Source organism: Serinus canaria, chromosome 3, assembly GCF_022539315.1.
Source record: "Serinus canaria isolate serCan28SL12 chromosome 3, serCan2020, whole genome shotgun sequence".
NCBI classification, from domain to species: domain Eukaryota; kingdom Metazoa; phylum Chordata; class Aves; order Passeriformes; family Fringillidae; genus Serinus; species Serinus canaria.
The window spans coordinates 59,688,319-59,710,416 of record NC_066316.1 but is presented as its reverse complement, the minus strand read 5'-3'; the positions used below and the strand labels follow the sequence as shown (position 1 = coordinate 59,710,416).

The following is a 22,098-nucleotide window of genomic DNA, read 5'->3' as shown; positions in this document are numbered from 1 at the left end:
CTTTATGAGCCAGCATTATGTGCAATGCCTGTGGCACTTGGATGCTAAGAGAAGGAATGATATCACAGCTATGAAATTTAATATTTACTGGGCCAAGGACAACAGACACACAGTGTATTCATTAGGTGACATGCTGGAAGGCACCATTCAAGACAGAGAAGCAAAGTATACATGTAACTGTGGGTTGAATTTATATCCTATAAGTTACATTGAATTTTGTACAGATATTTAGAAATTCAGCATCCACATCTCATCCCCAAATGAGAAAAAAAATCTAATTGCATTTTCTCTTACACTTTAATTGCTTCATTTCCACTCTGTTCTCCAGGAATTTTATTTTCGTGAGGTTTTTAGTCATGAATGTTTTTATGATAGCAACTCCTCTAAACCAAGGTATTTCATGAAGAGAAAAAATAAAGTTATAGTAGTCATTTATCTCTTTTATATAATGCCTGGAAGCACTGGCAGCAGACCAAGGCCCCATTCTGCTACTCCCTCTGTAGATACAGAAGAGATGGTTTTGCTTCTTTAGCCATTTTCTCTTTATTCTAAAAAATTTATTCTAAGAACTAAGTGGAGCATATATTTCTTAATGGAAGATTGTGGTCTTTGGGCATACAGCCTGATACTCCACAAGAGAGGGCCCCTTTTTGTACATCCTGTTTCTATAGCAGAGAATGGAGACAAAGTCGCAGTTCCCAAAAACAAAAAAAAATTTTGAGAAGGAGGGAAGGCAATGCTTTTAGGAAAAGGCCAAAGTCTTTGTGTCTGATAAAGCAGGGGCTTCTCTTTAAAATAATCCTTTAGTGACAACCTTTTCTCTATTTGGAATGATTTAGGTTAAAAACATTTCCATCAGTCCTACAGAAGCCACTTGGTGCTGCTGCTACCCTGCTCTCTGTTTAGGTCCTCTGGAAGAATGTCTGTTCCCAGTTCCTGTCTCACCCACCTAATCCTCCTTCTGCCCAAGGTGTAGTTATCCATCTCAAATTAACAGTTGCCTGTAAACACCAAGTTCAGGCCCTCACCTTCAGGCCATCCTTGTCAGTGTTGTCATTCCCACTGCATGACAGATTCACTGCCAGACTGGAGCAGAAACAACCATGTCAAAGAAGAGCCAAAAAATACTGTTTGTCTCTTTTTGCTATTCTGGTGAGCCAACTACTACACTGTTTAGGAATCTGCTAAACAGTGTAGTAGCTGGCTACTACATTCTGCATGTATTCTGCATGTATTCATTTTTATGCAGAACCATTATTATACTGAGTTGCAGATATTTCAATATAAACTTTTAGAAAGACATTGGCCTAGAATTTCCTCAGCTCTTTAGCAACTGCACTCCCTCCATGCAATTCACAGTCCATTTGTCTGAACAGAAGCCATAATACCAACAGAACATAGTTGATATTGTATTTACTCTAGCATGAACTATGATCTGAGGCATGTCCGAGCTAGTGGAATCATAAACTCAATATTTCCTGCAAACATGTGCTGCTATTTGCAGCTATTGCAAAGATTTGCAACCGGTGCCATACCATTCAGCATTTATTCTGAAGTACTTATCTATCCTCAGTACTTAAAATTGCTGTCTGATTCCAGGAAAAAAAATACTGTGCCATGCCTATTGTAACATAACAATGAAGCATTTTAAAGGCATCTCAAGTCTTTTCAGTAATTCTAGTAAATAATTTTCATGATGCCTCCTGACTCAGATGCAAGTAAAATGTTGGCACAAAACCTTGCTCAGGAGCTTTGTTCTATAAATATTATCCATAGCTGCTGCTGTGGTACTTCTGTAACCACTCCTACTACTTTCTTGTGTATTGTTCTGTGTCTTGGACTGTAACACTAGTTACAATCTGAAAGTGCATGGGTTGCAGGAAACAATCTGTACTTGTATCGCATTTTTGTGTCTTTCTAGATAAAAGTAAGTCGAGTAAAGCAAGAAGGAAACCTCATAGTAGATGGAGTTTCTAATGGGACTGTGAGCCCCAAGAAGGCCGATATACTGGATGTTGTAGGAATGCTGTATGTGGGGGGATTGCCCATTAACTACACAACCAGGAGAATTGGTCCGGTAAGTGAATTTGTTTAAGTTATCTCACTTGCTTTAAGTATGTCCTGATTGGTGCAAATGTCTTCCTAGTTTTGTCTTGCTTTTCCCTCAGACTGGTCAAGGATATGGATAAAATGGACCTTAGTGGAGGTGAACAACATTCTGTCAGTGGAATGATCTGACTCAGAATCCAATTAATACAAAAGAAAAAAAACAAAAAAAAGAAATAGCAATTATTTACTGTTTTGGAAAAGCAGAAAGTTCCATACACTTGTATCCACTTGGATCGCTGCACAGCTAGAGTTCCTGAGTACCACTTGCCTTTTGGCTGTTATTAATCTAGCAGCAATGCTAATAAACAGTGAAAGGATCTCCTACAAGGAGCATCAGAAGCCAAAATTATCCAAAATTACTAGACAAAGTACCCAGTATACAGTGGCTTACTCTAATAATCAGGTTTGTGTTGCTATTACTAAAAGAGGACGGAGTGTGTTTTGAAGGAAGGCCATGCAGATTCTGTTGTCCTCTTTCTATTTCCAAATTAAATGTCCGTATATAATTTTATCACTGTTTTGGTTCAAATGCCCAGCTTCCATGCTAACATGGAAGATGACAGAGAACCCAGAGAAAAAAATATAATTTTGTCCTAAATTTTGTAGAGTTAACTAGGAACATTGTAGTCTGTCACCCAGACCATCTACTGCATCTGTCTGCACAACTCCATGCCAGTCATCTCACTGATGCCCTTCCAACCTCCCAAGACACACCAGTATCAGAATGGGAGAAAAACCTATTCCATGCTTTCTTTTTCTCTCTCTGAAGATAGCTCTTTCAGAGCATAAGCCAGAAGCTGAATGAATTTAATCATTGTAAACAACAAATTTGGCATCTAGCACGGCACAATTCAGACACACAAAAAATGGAATGTCGGTAGAGCTATATCTGGGCTCATCCTGGGTAGGTAAAGAGAATCCATGAAGAGCAGGCAAAGCACAGATCTGATAATGAAACAAAAGAGACTCCCAAAGAAACTGCACTTGAGTAAATACCATTATACCAAGATGTTTAGGGAATGGAAAGTACAATTTTCCAGTGCCCAATACCATTATGGACAGGCAAGAGTTCCCTTCTTTCAGTGGACAAAATAAATACAGAAAAAGAATTCCTAGATCCTTCTTAAGTCCATGTATTGACTCATGCATAGGGAATGAAGGGGATGAGTAACCACTCTAATCTGAGAGTTGTATTCCATAAAGAAAATAGACCTGTAAGATCATGTTTCTTAGTAAATAATTAATTGTGCAGAAAGCCCAACTTGAGGCTAATCTAAATCATTAGGATTTACCAAACCAGATCTGAGGCACTGAAAGCCAAAAGCAATTCTTTACCCACAACATATAATTCCTAGTAGTATCAATATATGCTCTTTGAAATATATCTGCAATTTACACATACTAATCTAAGGAAAAAGATCACACTGTGTCCTTAGCTATTGCTATTTGTCAGAGGTAATGGAGGGAACCCATGCAGATAAATGGCTCAGTCTGGCAAAAACAGTCATGTTAGGTCCTGACAGTCTTATGTGCTTTGGGATTTAAATGAAGCTGTGACTCCAAATATGTAAAAAACGATGCTTGCCTTCCAGTCTTGCTCAGTAAAGTACACTGCAATGTGTAAGACTGTTGGGTTGTAGCTTCATGTAGAGGCTCTGAAGCAAGTTGAAAGGATGTGTTACCTTAGTCAGGGCTTTCTTCTGTTCACACATTAGTCCTTTTAGACAGTACTCTATTGTGTAACCATGGTGGGTCGGCTTCCTTTTCAGTGTAGAAGACTGATACTGCTTGTTGAGCTTCAGCAGCTGTCACATTTTTAGCACTCAAAACTCTGCTTTCAGCAAAAGAGGTCCTATTACTGCTTCCATGCTAAAGTGTAACCAGATTTGCTTTTCCATAGGGAAGAGAAAATTGTAAAGTTAGAGAATGTTATCAAATCATCTACAAATCTTGCATTTCTGTGATTTTTTTCTTGCAGTGAAGGTTGGTTTTGTTTTCTGGCATTTCTTTTTTTTTTTGATAACAAGATTTGTTGATCTGAAGATGACTTAATTAGAAATCACAAAAAGGATTACTCACAAAAAATCTGACAGAAAGCATTGTTCAGGTCAGAACCAAATTTATTCACTGGTATTGCTCAAGTTCTCATGAAAATATTGTACAGGTGCATTTAGCTGTAATTAGCTGTATCATTTCATTGTACATACGTCTTTGATTTACAAGAAAATAAATTCTTGGAAATTCTTTCCAATTATGGGTCAGAATATTGTTAGAGGGGGTAGTGGTCAGAGTCAAGATTTCTCTCTGCAGGTGTGCCTTTGTCCTTTTTGTATTTGTATGTATTTCTAGGCTGAATTTTATATGCTGATGGTTATTCTCCTTCTTTCTACTGCACTGCTTATGAATATATCTTCTTTTCCTTCCTCCAAGTACATGATGTATCATTTTCCTCTGTCTCACTGGTATCAAGGATAGATTTTCCTAACTCTTTAAGTTAAAGATCAAAGCCTCTGTCTGAATCTGAGAACCAAAATGCAGCTTATGCTGACCTTGGAGAGAAGGGAGATGGATTTCTGGAGGAGATGCCAGTGGCTTTCAGAGGTCCCACTGGGATACCCTGCTCACACCCAGAAAAACCCCTGCCCCAGGCAGATTCCTGGGTAATCAAACCACTGTTCTAAGTGTGCCCAGACCCCCAGCTGGGGGTCACAGTGTGCCCAGCCCAGGAGCCAAACTGGAGCTGCAGTTTGCTACCCTGTACAGGAGCCTCCCTGGACACGAGCACATTCCCTGCCTCCACCCACCTCTCTGGCCAGCTGAGGGGCTTTCATCACTGCAGTCATCAGACTGTGTGCAGTCAACAACCTTCCCACAGGGGCTTTACTCATTTTAGTAGTGATGTTACTTGCATTACCTCTGTTTTACCATGCAACATTAGGCCCACAGTAAAGTGATTAAAGGAAAGGAAAAAAGAAAACCCACCTAGTAAAATTACCAGCAGCCCAGAGAACTACAGCCATTATCTTCATCTACTTGCAAACCCCATAACCTAGTCAATTAAAAAGGCAAAGTGTAGGCCATTAAATTCCTGCCTTGCTGATGTAATTTGCTATGTTTCATTATGTGGTGTATTATTTTATGTCATTTCCAGTAAGCCAAATAGATGCGACTCAGATCACATCCCTGAAAAGTAATGTAATTCATCTTCAGTATGATTAAGAATAGATTCCAATTACAATCAGATATTAAGGATTAGCCATGTAAAATTCAAGTTTTATTCAGCTCCATAAATCCAGCAGAGAAGTAGAGAAAATGCACTCAGCGATTGCATGCTTTAGGCTTGCTTCTCATAGTTTTACATTTTGTTTGAAATATTGACTGCAGGTCCTCCATAGCATTGATGGCTGCATCAGGAATTTTAAAATGACTGAATCACCTGTTGACCTGAATAATCCAACTTCCAGCTTCAATGTTGGAAAATGCTTTGTCACTGCACAGAAGGGAACGTACTTCGATGGAACAGGCTTTGCCAAAACAGGTAATGAACAACAATTCTGGTGATAGTCAAAGAACAGAGAAGGAGGAGATTCTGCTTTGAAAAACTCCCAGAGTTATTGAACTCCAGCTGGCTGGAGGCAAAGTGAGACCAGTACCTGAAACTCCTGCTTATCATTTTTAGTTATCCTGCCTGAGGAAAGACGATGTGACTTCCTAGCAAGGTCTTGCACTAAGCACAAGTGACATAAAAGTTATTTAAATGGTTTCACATGAAATGGAGTGCATTAACAATGTCAAGTTAGTTACTTTGCCTTAAACTCAGCACAATTTGTGTGATGACTATTAGGAATAATGTATTAAATTCTTATATTCTTTTTATTTTGCTTCCCCTTTTCTCTCCAAGTTGGTGCATACAGAGTGGGAACAGATCTGCTCGTGGAATTTGAATTCCGTACAACACGAATGAACGGTGTTCTCTTAGGAGTCAGCAGCCAGAAAATGGATGGGCTTGGCATCGAATTAGTAGGTGGAAAAGTGAGTAGCAAAGCCATTTTGTTTCTTCAAACAATGCTTAGACAGCATCGGTAGTTGAATGCAAGATTACTATCCCAATCTCAAGATGTCTCAAACAATGACAGGGCTCTCGAAGGAGAGCCACACTTGCACCTTTCCATGCATCTAGAGGATTTTACACTTTTAAAAGATAGCTTAAAAGATTCTGTAATACTTGAGTCTCCTAAAACTACAATCAGGTCTTAAATTAGTGACTACATAAGAAGTTTTGAGGAAAGGCTTTGTCATTAATAATACTGGCTTGTCTTGGATATCTTTTGATTCACAGTCTGGAAAACCAGTCATTATTCTGTCTCGATAAAGATTTTAGAGGGGCGTAAAATACCCTAAAACAAAGACCAAAAAAATGGGAAAATGACAACTTAGGCAGCAATTTTGCATATTTCCACTTGTGTTAACTCAGTGATAGAATCCAGATCCCAGAGGGACAGCAATCCACATAGTCTTTGGTGTGTACAGTCAATCCATGTTGACTTAAAAAAAAACCAAACAAACTAGCAAAAACAACTGAACTGTTCTGAAAGCTTGATGATGCCCACGCTGTGCTTTTCAGGTGATGTTTCACGTTGACAACGGGGCAGGCCGATTCTCTGCTGTCTATGAGCCTGATGCACCGGGCAGTTTGTGTGATGGGCAGTGGCACAAGGTCCTTGCAAACAAGATCAAACACCGCCTGGAGCTGACTGTGGATGGCAGACAGGTGGAGACTGACAGCCCAAACAGGGCCTCAACCTCAGCAGACACAAACGACCCTCTCTTTGTCGGAGGCTATCCCGGTGAGCGCGCAACACACAAATTGTGCTTTACTTAGGCTCCAATAATGCTGCCTTGGTAATGGCTTAAATGTAAGTAGGACTAGTAGGCCAAAGATGATTGATAAGACAGGTTGAGTTTGTATCAGTTGACGTGGATGCTCATTTCTGCATTCAGCTGCATTTCAGAACAAGAAGTTCTGCAACAAGAGACTCTCACAGATACCCCTGCCCCATTTCAAACATAGGCACTGTCACAGGGGATCAGGCAGATTTTCTGCCTTCTGCTGCTCACACACATGCAGCCTCCCTCTAAAAACTTTCTGTTTAGCAGTAGCGTAATAGTTATCTTGCAGTAGTAACAGCATTTGGCATATTTAAATTTAACTTAGAAAGAGCAAATTTTAACCAACGAGTGTATATTACCCTTGAGGGGGCAGGGCAGTGTATGTGTAAATCAGCCTGAAAGACCTGAGGAACTGAGGAATAAGAACAACAGCTTGCACAGAGAGGTAAGAAGACCATCTCTTTCTAATTAATGCCTTTGCTTGTGGTCTGCTGGGTTTTAAATGAAAAAATCCCATCATCTACATTTGCTAATCAGTATTCTGGAAGGTCTCAAGAGAACTTGTTGTATGCAGAGGTAATTGAACAGTATGGAGAATTGGGCTGAGGTCTGTAGCTGGCTTCATCTTCCACTAAGCTGATAATAAACTCTAGTATTCATCTCTTCATAGACAGTCAGTAAATTTTCTAACAGCAATTTATTTTCCGAAATTACACTTAATATGTTTGCAAAGTACCAATTTTCTTGCATTTGTAATAAATATTCCCTCTAGCTTGCAAACCAAAACAAAAAAAGCAAAGTATGTTTGCAGCATGTGTCTGCTCTAGTGCATACTGAGGTCAATGGCAAGACACAACTGAGTTAGTTAATTCTTAAATTATTTTCTGGAAGTTGTTTTTTCACCCATTCTAATGTGTGATACAGCGCACCTAAAAAGCCTTCTCTCTCAAGCTTTGGAACATTTAAAAAATTGTTCTTGGTACTGACATATGAGAGTTGAACTTTAATCACAATGACTATCAATAAAGACCAACAACAGTGTGCCAGGAGGAAAACAGTTTTGTGGCAGCCTTTTTATAACAAAACAAGGTTCTAGCATAGGAGCCAGCACTGAAGAAACACTGCAGATGGAGTTACTATCTCACTCTGGACTGCATGTCAAGAGGAGAGACACAAATCACAATAACACTGCTATCTGTACAAAACAAACCTACACTTACCTCATGTTGAAGGGATATTTGTGAGTTCAGCTACGTGGCAAGTTATGAAATTATTTAATAAACCTACTGCATGTGTAAACACTTCACTTTTCTTTTGCTGCCTAGTCTAGCTCATCCAGGATTTGTTTTAACATTCCCAATACCTAGACAGCGCATCACAAATTTGAAGCAGAGTACCGCGGGATTTTGTAAAATTAGTATTTGTTTTTTTCCAGTCCCCTTGAAGCTGCATAAATAGAGCAAAACAGTTGTAAATCAGCTAGAATGAACTGATAGAGAATTTTCTGTGTAGTGAGAATTTTCACCACCATAGATAAGAATAGAGATTCCTGGGTACCCATAATAGCTAGCATTCATCTGTTGGTATCACTCTCCCACGTGCAAGGAGAGACAGATGGATTTAGCCATCTTATCCTCTGTGAAACAAAATAATGCTGTGGCCAGACACTCTCTACAAGCGTTAAGTTACTTCTGCAACTCACTTGAAAGAACACTGAGAAACAAGTTGAGCCACAAATTTCAAGCAGTTGAGAGAAATATTTCCAGCTTCCCAATCAAACCACACTCATTTCCATCCCCTCCTTCATTAGTGGAAAAGATACACTCCAACTCCTGGTTTTACTATCAGCAAGGGAAAAAAAGAATACTTGAAAACTATCAAAACCAGTCTGTAAATGACATCTGAAATCCATCCTGAGGAACTGGCTTCTTTGTGATGTTAGGACTGAAATTGCATCCATTTTGGCATATTTTTCCGCTCTATTATTCTTTGGATAAACATCTTGAGAAGTTGAATATCTGCAGAGCATCATGTGTGCATTGTACACCATTTGTAGGTAGCAAGCTGCATACGTGGGTTACAATGGCAGTTTATATGTGTTCAGATTCTGCCACTTTTATAGTAGGATAGAAAAAGAAAAGAAGTCTGGATTGCTATCTAACAGAAGCATTCATCACATTTGCTCATAATGTTTGTAATTTTTTAATAATGAATATGTACAGGAAATAAAACATTCATATTTTTCTGGGGGCACCTCTTCTCATGCAAGACTCTCAAAGAACAAAATAAGGTATCAACGCTAACTGACATAATTTTCCTTTCAATTTTTTTTTCTTCCTTCAGATGGTGTGACCCAGTTTGGGCTGACGACTAATATCCGTTTTAAAGGCTGCATTCGATTTCTAAAGCTCACCAAGGGTACTGCAAAACCTCAAGAGATTAACTTTAGCAAAGCTTTGGAGCTGAAGGGTGTCCAGCCACTGTCATGCCCTGCAGACTGATGCTCACTCAGCCAGTATGGGTCTGTTTATATAGCACCTCAGATTAAAAAAAAATAAATCTATATCTTCATTGCATTAATAATAAAATGTCTTTGTGCAAGTATCTGAGTAGTGTTTGTGGTATATTCCAATGGCTCTTTCAATGTATCTCCCAGGAATGCATGAACTAACCCCTTCCCCCCTCCCCTTCATTAAGAGAGTAACAGTAATTTTTATCTGTCTCTTTCCTTATAGCTTGAAATGGAAATGTTTCATCTTTCTTGTGATGAATGAGACCATATACTATGCAAGTTGCTCCTTTTCTATGGAACACGGGATCACAAAAATATCTCAAGTTGGAAGTTAGGAAAGAAAGCGTAAGGATCATCGAGTACAACTCTCTGAAATGCTCACTAAATGCTTTTGGTGAGATAGATCTCCACACTTGTATTCCTTTACAAGTCTAAATACAGTGCATTTGTGGGCATGCACAGCCTTATTCTTCATTAGCATATTAACTTGCTTAAAAAAATTATGCTTTGGTCACACCCAAGAGCTTTTACAAAACATTTCTGATCATATTTCCCATGAAGTCTCACTGAGAAACTAAATGTTGTCCATATGGCTGCTGTCATGCTATAGCTGTGGAACCAAGTGCAGGAAGGAAAATGTTGGTACTTAATTTATTTGGGATTATTGATGAAAATATATTGCACCTAAAATCCCTGCTATATCACTTGAACAGCAATGAATTTTAGCAGAGGTTGCATTGTTTGGTGTTGGGACACTGAGTCTCTAATCGAGGGAGTAGAACTGGGTTCTATTACTTATCTTGAAATATAGTTTTAAATGGTCCTTAAATAAAGTTTGACATCGCTGCTCTCTTCCACTGAAGAGAGATACTGAAGTTACACATGGCAAAAAATCACAAACCAGTTTTCTAAAGGAAGATGAAATCTTGACACTTGGAGCAGAATAGAGGTGAAGCAAGAACATTCCAGAGATTGTTAGTGCAACACCTACTACTGATCTCTGCTGTTATCTATTAATGAAATTCTTACCATAAAAGCAGCTTCTAAAGTTCAACTCTGCTGCTTCTGCCTGATGTTGTCAGTTTGTAAGGAATCCTGAATTCAGAAGCCACCCCAAATCTTCCTTAAATAAAATTTATAATGCTATGTGGATAGCAGTTTAACTATAGATGGAGAGAGGAAAGTTGCTTCCTAGATTCTCACTAAAATGCCAAATCTTAGCAATTTGCCTCATGCTTTGTGTGTTTTAGAGGGCTGTGAAATCTTCACTGAAGTGTGGGTTGTGTTTTCTGTGGATTGTTTCAAGTTGTTAAACTGCAGTTTTGCAAAGGTTGTGATTGGACTGCCAGAGCAGCTGCTGTAGGAACATAAAAAACCTACCTATGCAAAATAAATAAAAAAAAAACCAACATAAAAATCCCTGGCAGTAAGGTAGCACAACCATGCAATTAAATGAAAAGGTTTTTAAAATTATTTTGTTCTGCCCACAAAGAGCCTTGAATACACATTTTCAGGAATTCTGACACTACTAAAAGAAAGGCAGCTGCAAAATTTGTGCATAGGCTACCTGCAAAATTTGTGCTTGCCAGCGAGCACTCCTGCAGGAGTGCTTTGTATTTTACAAAAGGCCTTTTTGGCATACAATGTTTCTTTAAACTCTCATGGGAGGGGGGAAAAAAAACCCTTTACACTGGGAAAATGCATTAAAGGGATGGTAATAAATATGTATACTGGCACTCTAACGGGGAGTCTACATCAATCAGATACACCTGAAGAAAAAAAACATCTAACTCCTGTGAAGTCTTGAAGTAATTGCCTTCAGCAAGTATTCTAGTTTTAGTTGCAATTGGCCTTTAATGTTAAGGAACAGTTAATGGCTGCTCGGTGTTCAAAGTGCTAAGAATTAGTAAAGCATGCATTTGTCTCTGAAAAAGCCTAATTACTGGACATGTACTGTCTTCAACTTCTACATGGTTGTGCTTTTAACAAGCACACTGTAAAATATTAATGTGTTTCTGTGTTATTCTTTATGCCTCATGTATTTACCTATTCTCATGCCAATAATGTTTCAGGCTAGTTTGAGCAGCACAAGAAAAGCAGGCCATAATACTTCAAATACAGCTTAGTATTTCAAAAAGTCTTAAAAAATATAAACAAAGAAAGCCCCAAGACAGTGTTATTGTTATGAATGTCTCACAACTCACAAGGGCCGATTGTTGGCCCACTGCACTACCCAGGCACATTTCCTAGCCTCTAGAGTCAATTCAAAATGTTCAATTCTTTTTTAACCCAAACATGCTTGCAAAGGTTTTGGGGTTAGTTTTGGCTTTTTTTTTGAGGGCAGGCTTGAAGAACAAGGGAAATTTGAACCACTGAGCCTAGAGCTCCACGAGTTAAACCATGCCCAGCCTCAGAGGCAGGAAATTGCCACTGCCCTGCTTAGTGCTGCATCAGCAATGGTCTTTCACATAAATATGTCTTTGCCTTCAAAACAATTACTGGAGTTTCTGTATAAAAGAAGTGGAATGGGAAAAAAGAAAAAGAGAGGCCTTTATGTTCTGAGCTCTGTTGAATTATTTCTTTCTTGCGTGACCTTCCAGGAATGTGTGGGACACAGCAAAAACAATGAAACAATGCACGTTATTACATTTCTTGAACTTTCAAGTGGAAAAAAATCAACCATCTGCTGTCCTCTGCTAAAGGAAATACACTCAGTAGGCTGAAACAACAGCTACTTCAGCAAATAAGCTAAAAGGAAACAGAAATACCTGACTGATTTGTTTTCATAGATCAGTGGGTGGATGCACCAAGTACTGTCAGTAAAGTTTCTGCCTTTGAAGATTCAGCAGAGCATCTGGGAATGATCCCAGCTCCCTGTTACTCCCTTTTGCCATACAAGAGATTAATAGATTGTCAGATTCCAGATAAAGACTAAAATTGCCTGAAACCAGCAGGTTGTGAGCTTCAGAGCCATATGCAGCTGCTGGAGATAATGCCACTGCTGACTGTGCTGGGAACAATGCAATACCATTTCAATTCAAAACTGCAAACTTTTAATACATATTTACAAGCCACAAGTATTTAAAACCTTATTTTGGTGCATATTTTGCATACAGATGTTCTTACTTCCACTTTTGCCCCCTCACACTTTAAATACTCTGCTGCTAAACTTCAAAACAAAGAACTCACATCCAGATGTTTTTAAATTGTTTTAAAATTGATCTTGTTGAGTATTGTCACTTTTAGACATTTATGACAGACAGTTACTCTGAACAAGACAAATCCCTCATCATTTAGGCCAACTGCTATGTTCAAAAAAGTTGTGTTTTCAATTTTAAGTGCAAGCAGTTCTCAAACTCTGTGCAAAGAATAATTTCCTTCTTCATTCTATTAAATCACATTTTCAGCTCTTTATAGAAGCTTCTAAAGAGAATAAGTTTCTGGTTTAGTATTTTTCTTTAGAATGCACAAGAAAAACTTAAAATGCTAAAAATCCCAAACCATTTCTCCCACCTCTCTTTTATCATAGAAACCACCAGGAATGTCTGTTCTAGGCCTTCCCTTGTTCAGCTTCTAGGCAGTCTGAGATACCTACTGAAGGGTTTCTCAGTACATGCAAGTAAAATTTTTCATTGGCTTGTTTCTGATCAACAAGAAAAGTGTATCCATACCTTTCATAAGAACACATTTATTGAAGGACCACTAAAAGTTCCCAATCCCCACATACACATGAGTCTTTAAACTTTTAAGAAGACCTTGCAGTTTTCAGCTAAGATTTTATGAAAGCAAATAAAACTCTTCTGAAAATATCCTCAATGTTTTTTTACCTTTTTTTTTTCTTTTTATCATCTGCATTTCCTAATAATAGAAGTCTACCACTTCTTCAGTGTACACACGGGCTGAAGTTCTGCTGCAAATATGTAGAAAGGATTATTGCTTTCACCATTTCATGCTTCATACCTGGACACAAAACCATATAGACCTTTCTTGAAAATAATTTCTTAAATACACTGTTAATGTGTCATGTCATAAAACCCAAATTATTCAGGTTATATATTCCTGTGATGTCGTTCTTCATACTCAAGGGTACAAATAATTTCTTCTAAAAGTCCCAAATAATTCCAAATATGATCCATCTATTTTAGCTCAAGAAAAATCCTTTCCTGTTCAAATTTAGTGGGCAACATAGCATAAAATGACAGCACTTCAAAAACTAAAATATCTAATTTAAGGAAAGAAAGAAAACCCTAGGGAAAAATCTCCAGCAGTCAGTGCTCTCATACATGTTTAATGCTCCCATAGGACCAACATCATTCTTTAGCCCAAATCACACCCATCTCCCAGTTTTCACTTGACTCTTCACTTATTTTGAAGAGAACTGCACAAAACTGTCCTTATGCTGGAGTCCCCTCCTTTTACTCCATCTTTTTTTAAAAGTACATTTGAGTATAAAATTAAACTGATGCTTCCTGCCTGCCCAGCATTTATCTATCACTCTGTAATGAGGATAATAATGAAAGTAGGTGTCTAGAATTTCAAAGAACATTTTTTATGATATCCAGCATTACGAAAAATTCTGCAAGGCTGAATAATCTGCTGTGACATCTACCCTTTCAAACATAATTTATTTTGACAACTTCAATTCTTCTAGTTGGCATGAGCAAGGAAGGATGACTGGCAGTTGAGGCCCTAGAGTAGCTACATTTCCTGTGGATTTCTTCATTATGATTCCGTACTGCAATACAGCGTGAATTTGATTTAAACAGCCAAAGGCCTCACTCTTTCACTGAGTTCCATGTCAACAGAATGGCTCTCTGGGAGATGAAAAACTGCCCATCTCTGAATTGAGGGAATGAAGCACTTAGGGTGACATGGACTCCTATGACTCCAGAGGCAGAGGGTCAGGTGGAAAAAACCAGAGCCCGTTTCTCCCCAACTTTGAATTATATGAAGTTAGAGTCATCTTAAGCACTGAAGTGTCTGGAGGCATAGGCTGGCCTAAGACAGTAGAGAGTGATACCTCTACAGTTTGCATCTTCAGACCACTTGAAGATCCAGGAAATATGCAAATATTACAGGTTATTCTAGTATTTCTTATTTAGCACCTGTTCAAGCAACAGCTCTATTTTATTCCTTATTTAAAAATTCTGGGTTTATGCTACATTTGCCTAAGGGAAAGTCATTGCTCCTTTTATATTTTTGCCTGGCTTGCTCTTTGTCTGCGTTGTGGACAATTATGTTGAGAGGGGAGTAAACCTTTGGCTGTAAAAAAAATTTTGCTGCTTAGAAACAAACTGTTACTGAGACACCCATCAGGCTAGAGTTTCCACTTCAAATGACCAGAGGAAGCTACAGGCTGTCCTTCACTGTGTCTGCAAATGCCACCTCCGGAGCTCTTCTGGCCCACACTGCCCCAAAATCCAAATTATAAACCTGATCCATCAACTGAATAGCAGGGCAGCATGGGCTGACTGCAGCAGCTACAAATAAGCAGCAAACTTTGCTCACTGCAGAAGCTGCAGACAGGCCTGCTGCCACCCTGGGTGTTTTGTTTCACTTAATGTCACTGCTGAAACCTTTCCTCCCAATTAGACTTAGTAGCTCTGCTGCTATCCACTATAGCACCCAGCATTAGGGTTACTCTTGATTGAATACAGCAGAAGCCCAACTTAGGGAAAAACTTCCAGACGTAGGTAATATCAAACATTACTACTTACTTTCCTTTTTGAAACAAAACAGAACAAAAACAAACAAACAGAAAAACCCCAACACCTGGACTCACTAAACCCAAGCTGCAAGTACAACCTCTCACATCTTTCTCACAGAGCTGCAGCAATTAGAAAGTGAAAAATAAACGTTGTACGTGTATTCCCTTAAGCCCATTTATTTCTGTTAATGACTGCATTATTCTACTATTCAGTCAATTTTGACAATCTGAACAAACCTCCCCATAAAGTAATAGAAGGTTTAACAAAGGAGGTGAATTTGGCTTGAATAACTGATTAGATTGGATGAGAATTCACTGACACTGAGGCAAGTAGGAAAATCTAATAACTTCTTGACTGCTCTCAAAAAACCACTGCCTTGTCTCAAGGCCAAAAGGGCCAGGGTGTTATTAATACTCTACTGTATCTCCTCCAGGCCACAGACAGCTGGGCAGAAGAGTGATATCCCCAGATAAAATCCACTTGCAACAGTGGTTTGCCCAAAATTGTAAAACCCAGCTTTCACCCAATTCTGCACCCAGCACATTGAAGGAAAAGGTCACAACGTGAAAAATGCTAAAATCACATCTCCATACAAGAGTTGTGTTCCTGCAGCCAAAGGGACAGCGGTGAAATAAGCAGGTCAGGAATGTCATTACAGCAGGGCAGAGGAAAAGGTTGCTACAGATAGGAGCAATTAATCTACAAATCTGCACCAGGGCCAGATACAAAATAGCTCACTGTGGTTTTCCTCTGGCTTTTCTCATGTAAGTGAAAGAATGCGAAAAAACCCGAAAAAGTTCTGCTCATTGTGTCTGTATACTTTTGACAGTTTACTCTCCTGAAGATTACAATTATTCAACAAGCAGTTAATGGTTGTAGGTCTGGGCAGGTTTTCAACAGTGTTTGTAAATTACTGTGGGCCAGAAAATTCAAGGTTGCTTCCTATGCTCTTGAGTTGCTTATTGGCCATCCTACAAAGGGAAAACAGAGGGGGGGAAAATCCTATATCCAGACATCACACTTGAAAATACCAAGTACAGACAGCAGTGTTGCTTTCTAGTTTAGTTAAAGAAGGATTAAGCAGTCATCACTGATGAAAACCCAACATACCTGCTTTAAACCTGACTAGTAAGGTTCAAAGTGATACTGGAACCTCAATGTTCATCCATACCCTAGCTCTAAGGCCAAGTTTGTGAGGAGCTAATACATTCAGTGCAAGACTGAGGCAAGCCTGGCCACAGTGCACAAGCACACCATTGTACACATTGTCCATAAGGTATCTGTTATTTTATGCCTCCAAGCAGTTTTATAAACTGAACTGCAGCAGGAGTGTGCTTCCAAACACCAGCTGGCAGTGGCATGTTGGGTTGTGAAGTCTCTAAAATGTAATTCTGTAAAAGACATTGGATGTTGTTGCTGCTTAGAAACTGTTAAAAGTACTAGAACAGATGGAGACTTAAGTTTACCATTTAGCTGCCTAGTTCAGGGATGGTCTTCTGTTCCCTGCTTATGAAACTAAAAACTTTTATTATTTAGTTGGCCTTTTTCTTTTCCACGGTGCTTTTAATAAACCATTTCTCTTTGTAATATTCCACTTTTTGGTATATAAAAAATAAGTTTTGTCTGCTTGTATTTTGCACCAATAATCAGATATCAGAGACCTTAAGAATATCGACAGGTTTCCTTCTTTACGGATATACTGTATTTTCAAAACTTAAAAAATTCTTAGTTACAAATCAAAAACTGTTTGTCTACCTGATTTTTCTACCATTTATTATGTGTTTGATTTGAGGCAATTAAGGAAGAAAAATAATTCTTTTCCTGCACCATGGGAGATACTCTGGAAAGATGTGTGGATGGCCCTAGTTCTAGGGCAAACAATCTCACAGCAAAGAAAACCCCAAACCATCAAAATTTCTCCTCCCCTCAGTAGAAAGAGCTTGAAGAGGGTGCCTAGTTCACTCTCTCATATTTGCAGAGCAATGGCCTTAGGCAGTAATTCCCCATTTTTATTTGTGCACAAGGTTTCTCCCATGATAATGTCTTTCCCTAATAGGCATCAGCACCCCATGTCCGTACTTGGCAAGTGTTCCAGTGAGCAGGAGACCAAGAAACAGAGGAAGAAGAGCTGGGTACACAAGGATTCTTCTCCTCCTCTTTTTTTAATTTCGTAATTCCAGTTTTGGAGAGATTTCTCTCTCCTGAGCCAGTTCAAGACAGCAGACATAACAGGCACTTGAACTCTGTAGCTGGCTAAATGCAAGCACACTTCAAGATAAGGGCAATTTTACAGTCCTGCTTCATTTATCAAACCTGACGTGTACTGCACATTTTGATTTCCACGGAATGGTTTGACTGTAAATTTACCCTCAGCAAGATCCTTTTATATGCGTTCAAACTAATTTACCTCTTGCTGATCGAGTCCTAAGTTGTAATTTGCTTAAATGCAGAGCCTAAATTGACTAAATCAAATGCATTTGCGCAAACTCAATAAGCAGAACCATTATCCACTGAAATGAGCAAGTCTCCTAAGAGCATCAAATGCTTCCTTGCAGTGGAAGAGTTGGCTCAGGAGCCAACCACCACTTCAGCTAATGACCGTGTTTCTCCCTCTATTTCATTAGCCAGTCTGAGGGCTCTAATGTTTTTTCCCCTCTAAATGGAAGGGCAAGAGGCATTCATAGCTTTATCAAGCACTGCAACCAAAGCAACTAAAGCTCATTTTCCAGTGTAATGAAAAGGCACCAGTGAAGAAAGATACATTTGAATATCCCTGTTAATGCGTACGTTTGCGAGGCCAAAAATCTCAGCCTTCAAACTCTCAACCACAAAGATCTCAGCCACCTAGCACACGGGTTCCATTTGCAGAAAAGGTCACAAATTCATTGTGTCACCACATGTTTTATACAGCAGTGCAAATACAGCTGAGTCAAACTGACTTGATACTTAGAAAAGAATATTGATTTGCAATTGCAAAATTTAAAAAATTAACACACTGCTGTCAGGCAGGAAAGCATTTGGCCTCTTTATGAAGGGTGCCCAAACCAGGACCCACCCAAAAGGGATTGAAGGCCCTGATCTACTGCACCAGAGCCTACCTCCAGTATTTCACTATTTTAAATTTATTCAGTGGCTTTGCAATTTAAATATTATGGTGGTGAACATAATGGAAGCCAGCATTTAGTATTTTATATCATATTGAGAAAATCTCTGTTGGATTAAAAGTATTTTAAGTTTTGTGAGTATTGGGAGTGAGAACTTAGTGGCAGCTAGTACACCTCACCTACCAATGGCTGTTCTGATGTGGAAAATTATTACTGCAGGGCAGTAGTAGCTAGACTGAGTATTCTCTCCAGAAGTTATTGCCATGATTACACCTTCTACCTATGATGCAAGGGAAGTTAAACATCCAACTTCATTCTGAGTTAAATTCAAATGTTGTACATCTAGTCGTCATGAAGAAAAGAAGTACAACTGAAGTTAGTAAGACAGTGAAACATTTGTTTGCTGATATGTGTAAAACAAACATATAGCCAGAACTGAAAGTCTTAAATATGCAGACTAACTTTGGTAACAACTTTAAAAACTAAGTTTTTAACACAAAATAGTAACAAATCACAGTATTTATTAAGTACTTGTCTTTAAGATGCTTTAGGAATATTAACTCATCTCTTTTTCTAATAATAACTAAATGTCATAATTTGGGCTTACTAAAGACCATACCTATAGCAAACCCATAAAACGAGGAAATTAAATAACCCAATGAAATAACATCCCATTTTATATGTTTGTCCTTTAAAACTTCTGCCTTCAGTTCCCTCTCTGCTAATTTCCATCAAAAAAGCAAAAAGCAAGACTCTTTTGTGATTTCCAATATAACATGTCAAAGAATTATGTACAGATCTACCAGAGACAGATTTTCCTCAAACATGCCTGAGTAGCTCTGCTGCAGCTGCATATAGATTGGACCTGAACAGCAATAATAAAGAGTGCCAGAAAATTATTCAATATTGCTTTGGTTCTCCACTCTCCCTAATGCAGCTGACAGGAACATGAAGGCTCTGGGAATTACCAGTGCTTTATAACTACTACTTTTTAAAATATTTCTGTTAAGATTAATGCACATCCTTCCTTGGTAGTAGAAAAAAAATTGCCAAAAGGCAAAAGTTCTTATAAAGATTTGTGTATGTGGCCAATCTTTTGTATGACAGGTCCTTGCCCAGCAGCTGAGACAAAAAAAGGGAGGAAAGGGACACTGCAAAGGCAGGCAGGTGAGAGAGCAGGAGGTAACAGGGGAGGAAACTTTGAGTGACAGCAGAGAAAGCTTCATGAAAGTATCTCTTCAAACAGCAGCCACTGAGGGAATTCTGTCTGCTGGACTGAAATTGTAGATATCTAAACACCAAAATGAGGAAGTTTGAGCATATCTCCTCTTTTATTTTGTTTATTAAGTTTGCAGTTGATAACTGCTATATCTGCCCTGCATAAAAATCACTCAAATCCCAATCAGGCTACTCAGGCTAGTAAATGAGGGAGGACAGGATTTCTAAATAATGCAGATGGAAGTTCCTGGGTCTAGGTCCTGGTATCTTCAGTCACTTAAGATTTCTTAGGAAATTGCACTACTTTTCTATACTGAGCTTTCCTCTTTCATTGTCTTTATATGGAAATCATAGTCCAGTAAATAGTATACCAGAATATATCCCCTGGAATAGATTCAGGATTAATCACATCTTTCATGGACCCACATCTTAAAGACCTTAAATTCTGGATTTATGCCATTTGCAATTAGGACAGCTTGGGTATTAGGGGAATTTCATGCATCAAATTGCTGTATCCTAAGGAAAAAAGTGATGTAAAGAACTTGCAAAGCCATAAAGAAAGCCAGAGCAGTGTTACTGCCTTAATTCCAGTGCAGGCAGAGGTTTAGCAAAATCCATCAGCTGTTGTTCTGTCCTTCATGGAAAACCAGTTACCACCCTCAGAAATCCCCTGTCCAAAAGCAGCTCACCTAAAGCACAAAAGGTGCTATAGATCTAGAAAACAAAATGAGCTGTAGTGTTCTAATCACTTCCTTTTCTCCTCAAGAGTCTCTGCCTCTGGCATTACCTTGCCTATTAGAGGCTGAAGTGCTGTGTGATCTACGAGTACATCATGAGGCTGGAAATTGCAAAAGGAGCATATTCTGTAGCTGTGATACATCTATCAGACAACATACTCGAGTACTTCTTCAAAAATCACCACCTCATCAAAGAGATGATATAGCTGCAAATTTCAGGAGGCTGAAACCAGGAAGGGTGTGTGGGAGTGAGGGGTGTGTGTGTCTGTGTGTAAACTGTTTCTTCCTTCTGGACTGCTGCCAACACCACATTGCCATGCTGTCATCAGCTGCACAGGCTCTTCAGGCACACAGACATCACATAAAAATGTAACCTCATATGACACAAAAATTAAATGTAACCTCACGTTCCCCTCTCCAGTTGTGGGAAGAGAGCTGTGCCTCTAGAGAAGGCTTACATACCCTGCAAACCCTCTTATACTTGTATGGTACATAGTGATGTCAGCTTAAAAAACAAAATTAATTAAATCCAATTCAGCCCTTCTCTTTCCCCATGTGACTTCCCTCGAAATCAGACATCCGTGTCTACAGCAACAAACAAGAACAAACTTATTTAGCCATGGTGCACGTTCTTCATTTTTCACAGCAGTTACACACACACACACTGTCAGTCTGTCTCCTGCTGATCTGCTTATGGTTAGTGCTGTTTCAAAGGAATAAACAGAATAAATATTCATCACTCACTCCCTTGCCTTGAAGCCCATTTAGTGTGACTGGAGAGGCAAGGCATGGAGGAATCAGCCATTGCAGCAGTACAGCTACAATCGTTCTCTTCACGGCTAATGAGCAACAGCATTAAGGGGCTGGCGGCTTTTTCTAGTTGGCTTCTTTCACTGTAAAGGAGACAGCATTTTTTCACATTGTCTCCAGACTCAATTTGAAGGAGCTGATGAAGAACTACTGTCCCTCCAAGGCAATGATGCAATTAGAGGAAACACTGTGGAATCAAATAAAGAGGCAAATATATTAGAATTAATTCACTGTGAACAAGACTCCAGTCAGTAGCAACCATTGTATCACTGCCTCTCTAAATTGTCCTCTTGCAGTGCACTATCAGACACTCTATTCAATGCCCCTATTTTGCTCTAAGAGTTTGTTTAAAGTAATGCCAGCTGACTAAAGCACAATTACTGTATGTACAGCACATGTTTAGCTTGTCACAGTGCTTCTTTCTCTGGAAGCATCAGAGGCTGGATTAGGATGGAACTGTGCAGACAGGCACTGCACAGCTTGGGTCTTACTCACCTGCAAGAAGCACAGCCTGATTTCTCCCTTCCCCCTGCCAAGGGAGATTGCTAGATCAATCTCTCCTTTTTAGTTATCAATAAAAAATCAAACACTGTTTAGCCCCTTCAGAAGGAGAAGGTAATTTTTCTTGTGTCTGATATACAGACTGCAAGCCTTGTCTATCTACCTGTCTGAACTTGCTGAGGCTTGGAGCAAGGGTAGGCAAAGGGGGTAGGCAAAATGCTGGCACTTCTCCAAGTGCACCGCAACCAAGCTGAAACCACAACAAGCAAGATGGAATTGAAACTTCACTTCCTCCATCCCACAGATGCTCAGGACCAGGCTTTTCCTTCTAATCTGTAACTGGGTGGTAGCAGTGTGAGGGGAAGAAGGGGAACAGGTCCTTCTATTGACTTTCCCCTGGAGGGCCTTTACTGGTGCCAACACTGGCACACTTCTGTCCTTTCCCAAAGCCTGGGCTGATCACCTGGAAATCTAGCCTGGGTGGTTAGAAGAAGGAGGAGGTAAAAGTC

At 39.2% G+C, this 22,098-nt stretch overlaps 1 protein-coding gene across 1 annotated transcript in view; it reads left to right on the top strand.

Annotated features, from left to right (window-relative positions):
* The window catches only part of LAMA2 (laminin subunit alpha 2), a 332,662-nt gene extending 323,059 nt beyond the window's left edge, over positions 1–9,603 (top strand). The window contains exons 59-63 of the mRNA XM_018916714.3: positions 1,922–2,077; positions 5,494–5,647; positions 6,011–6,141; positions 6,734–6,956; positions 9,343–9,603. Of these exons, the coding sequence (XP_018772259.3) occupies positions 1,922–2,077; positions 5,494–5,647; positions 6,011–6,141; positions 6,734–6,956; positions 9,343–9,500 (822 nt within the window). The 3' untranslated portion in view covers positions 9,501–9,603. The remainder of the gene's footprint in view (positions 1–1,921; positions 2,078–5,493; positions 5,648–6,010; positions 6,142–6,733; positions 6,957–9,342) is intronic.
* Positions 9,604–22,098: the final 12,495 nt, after the last annotated feature.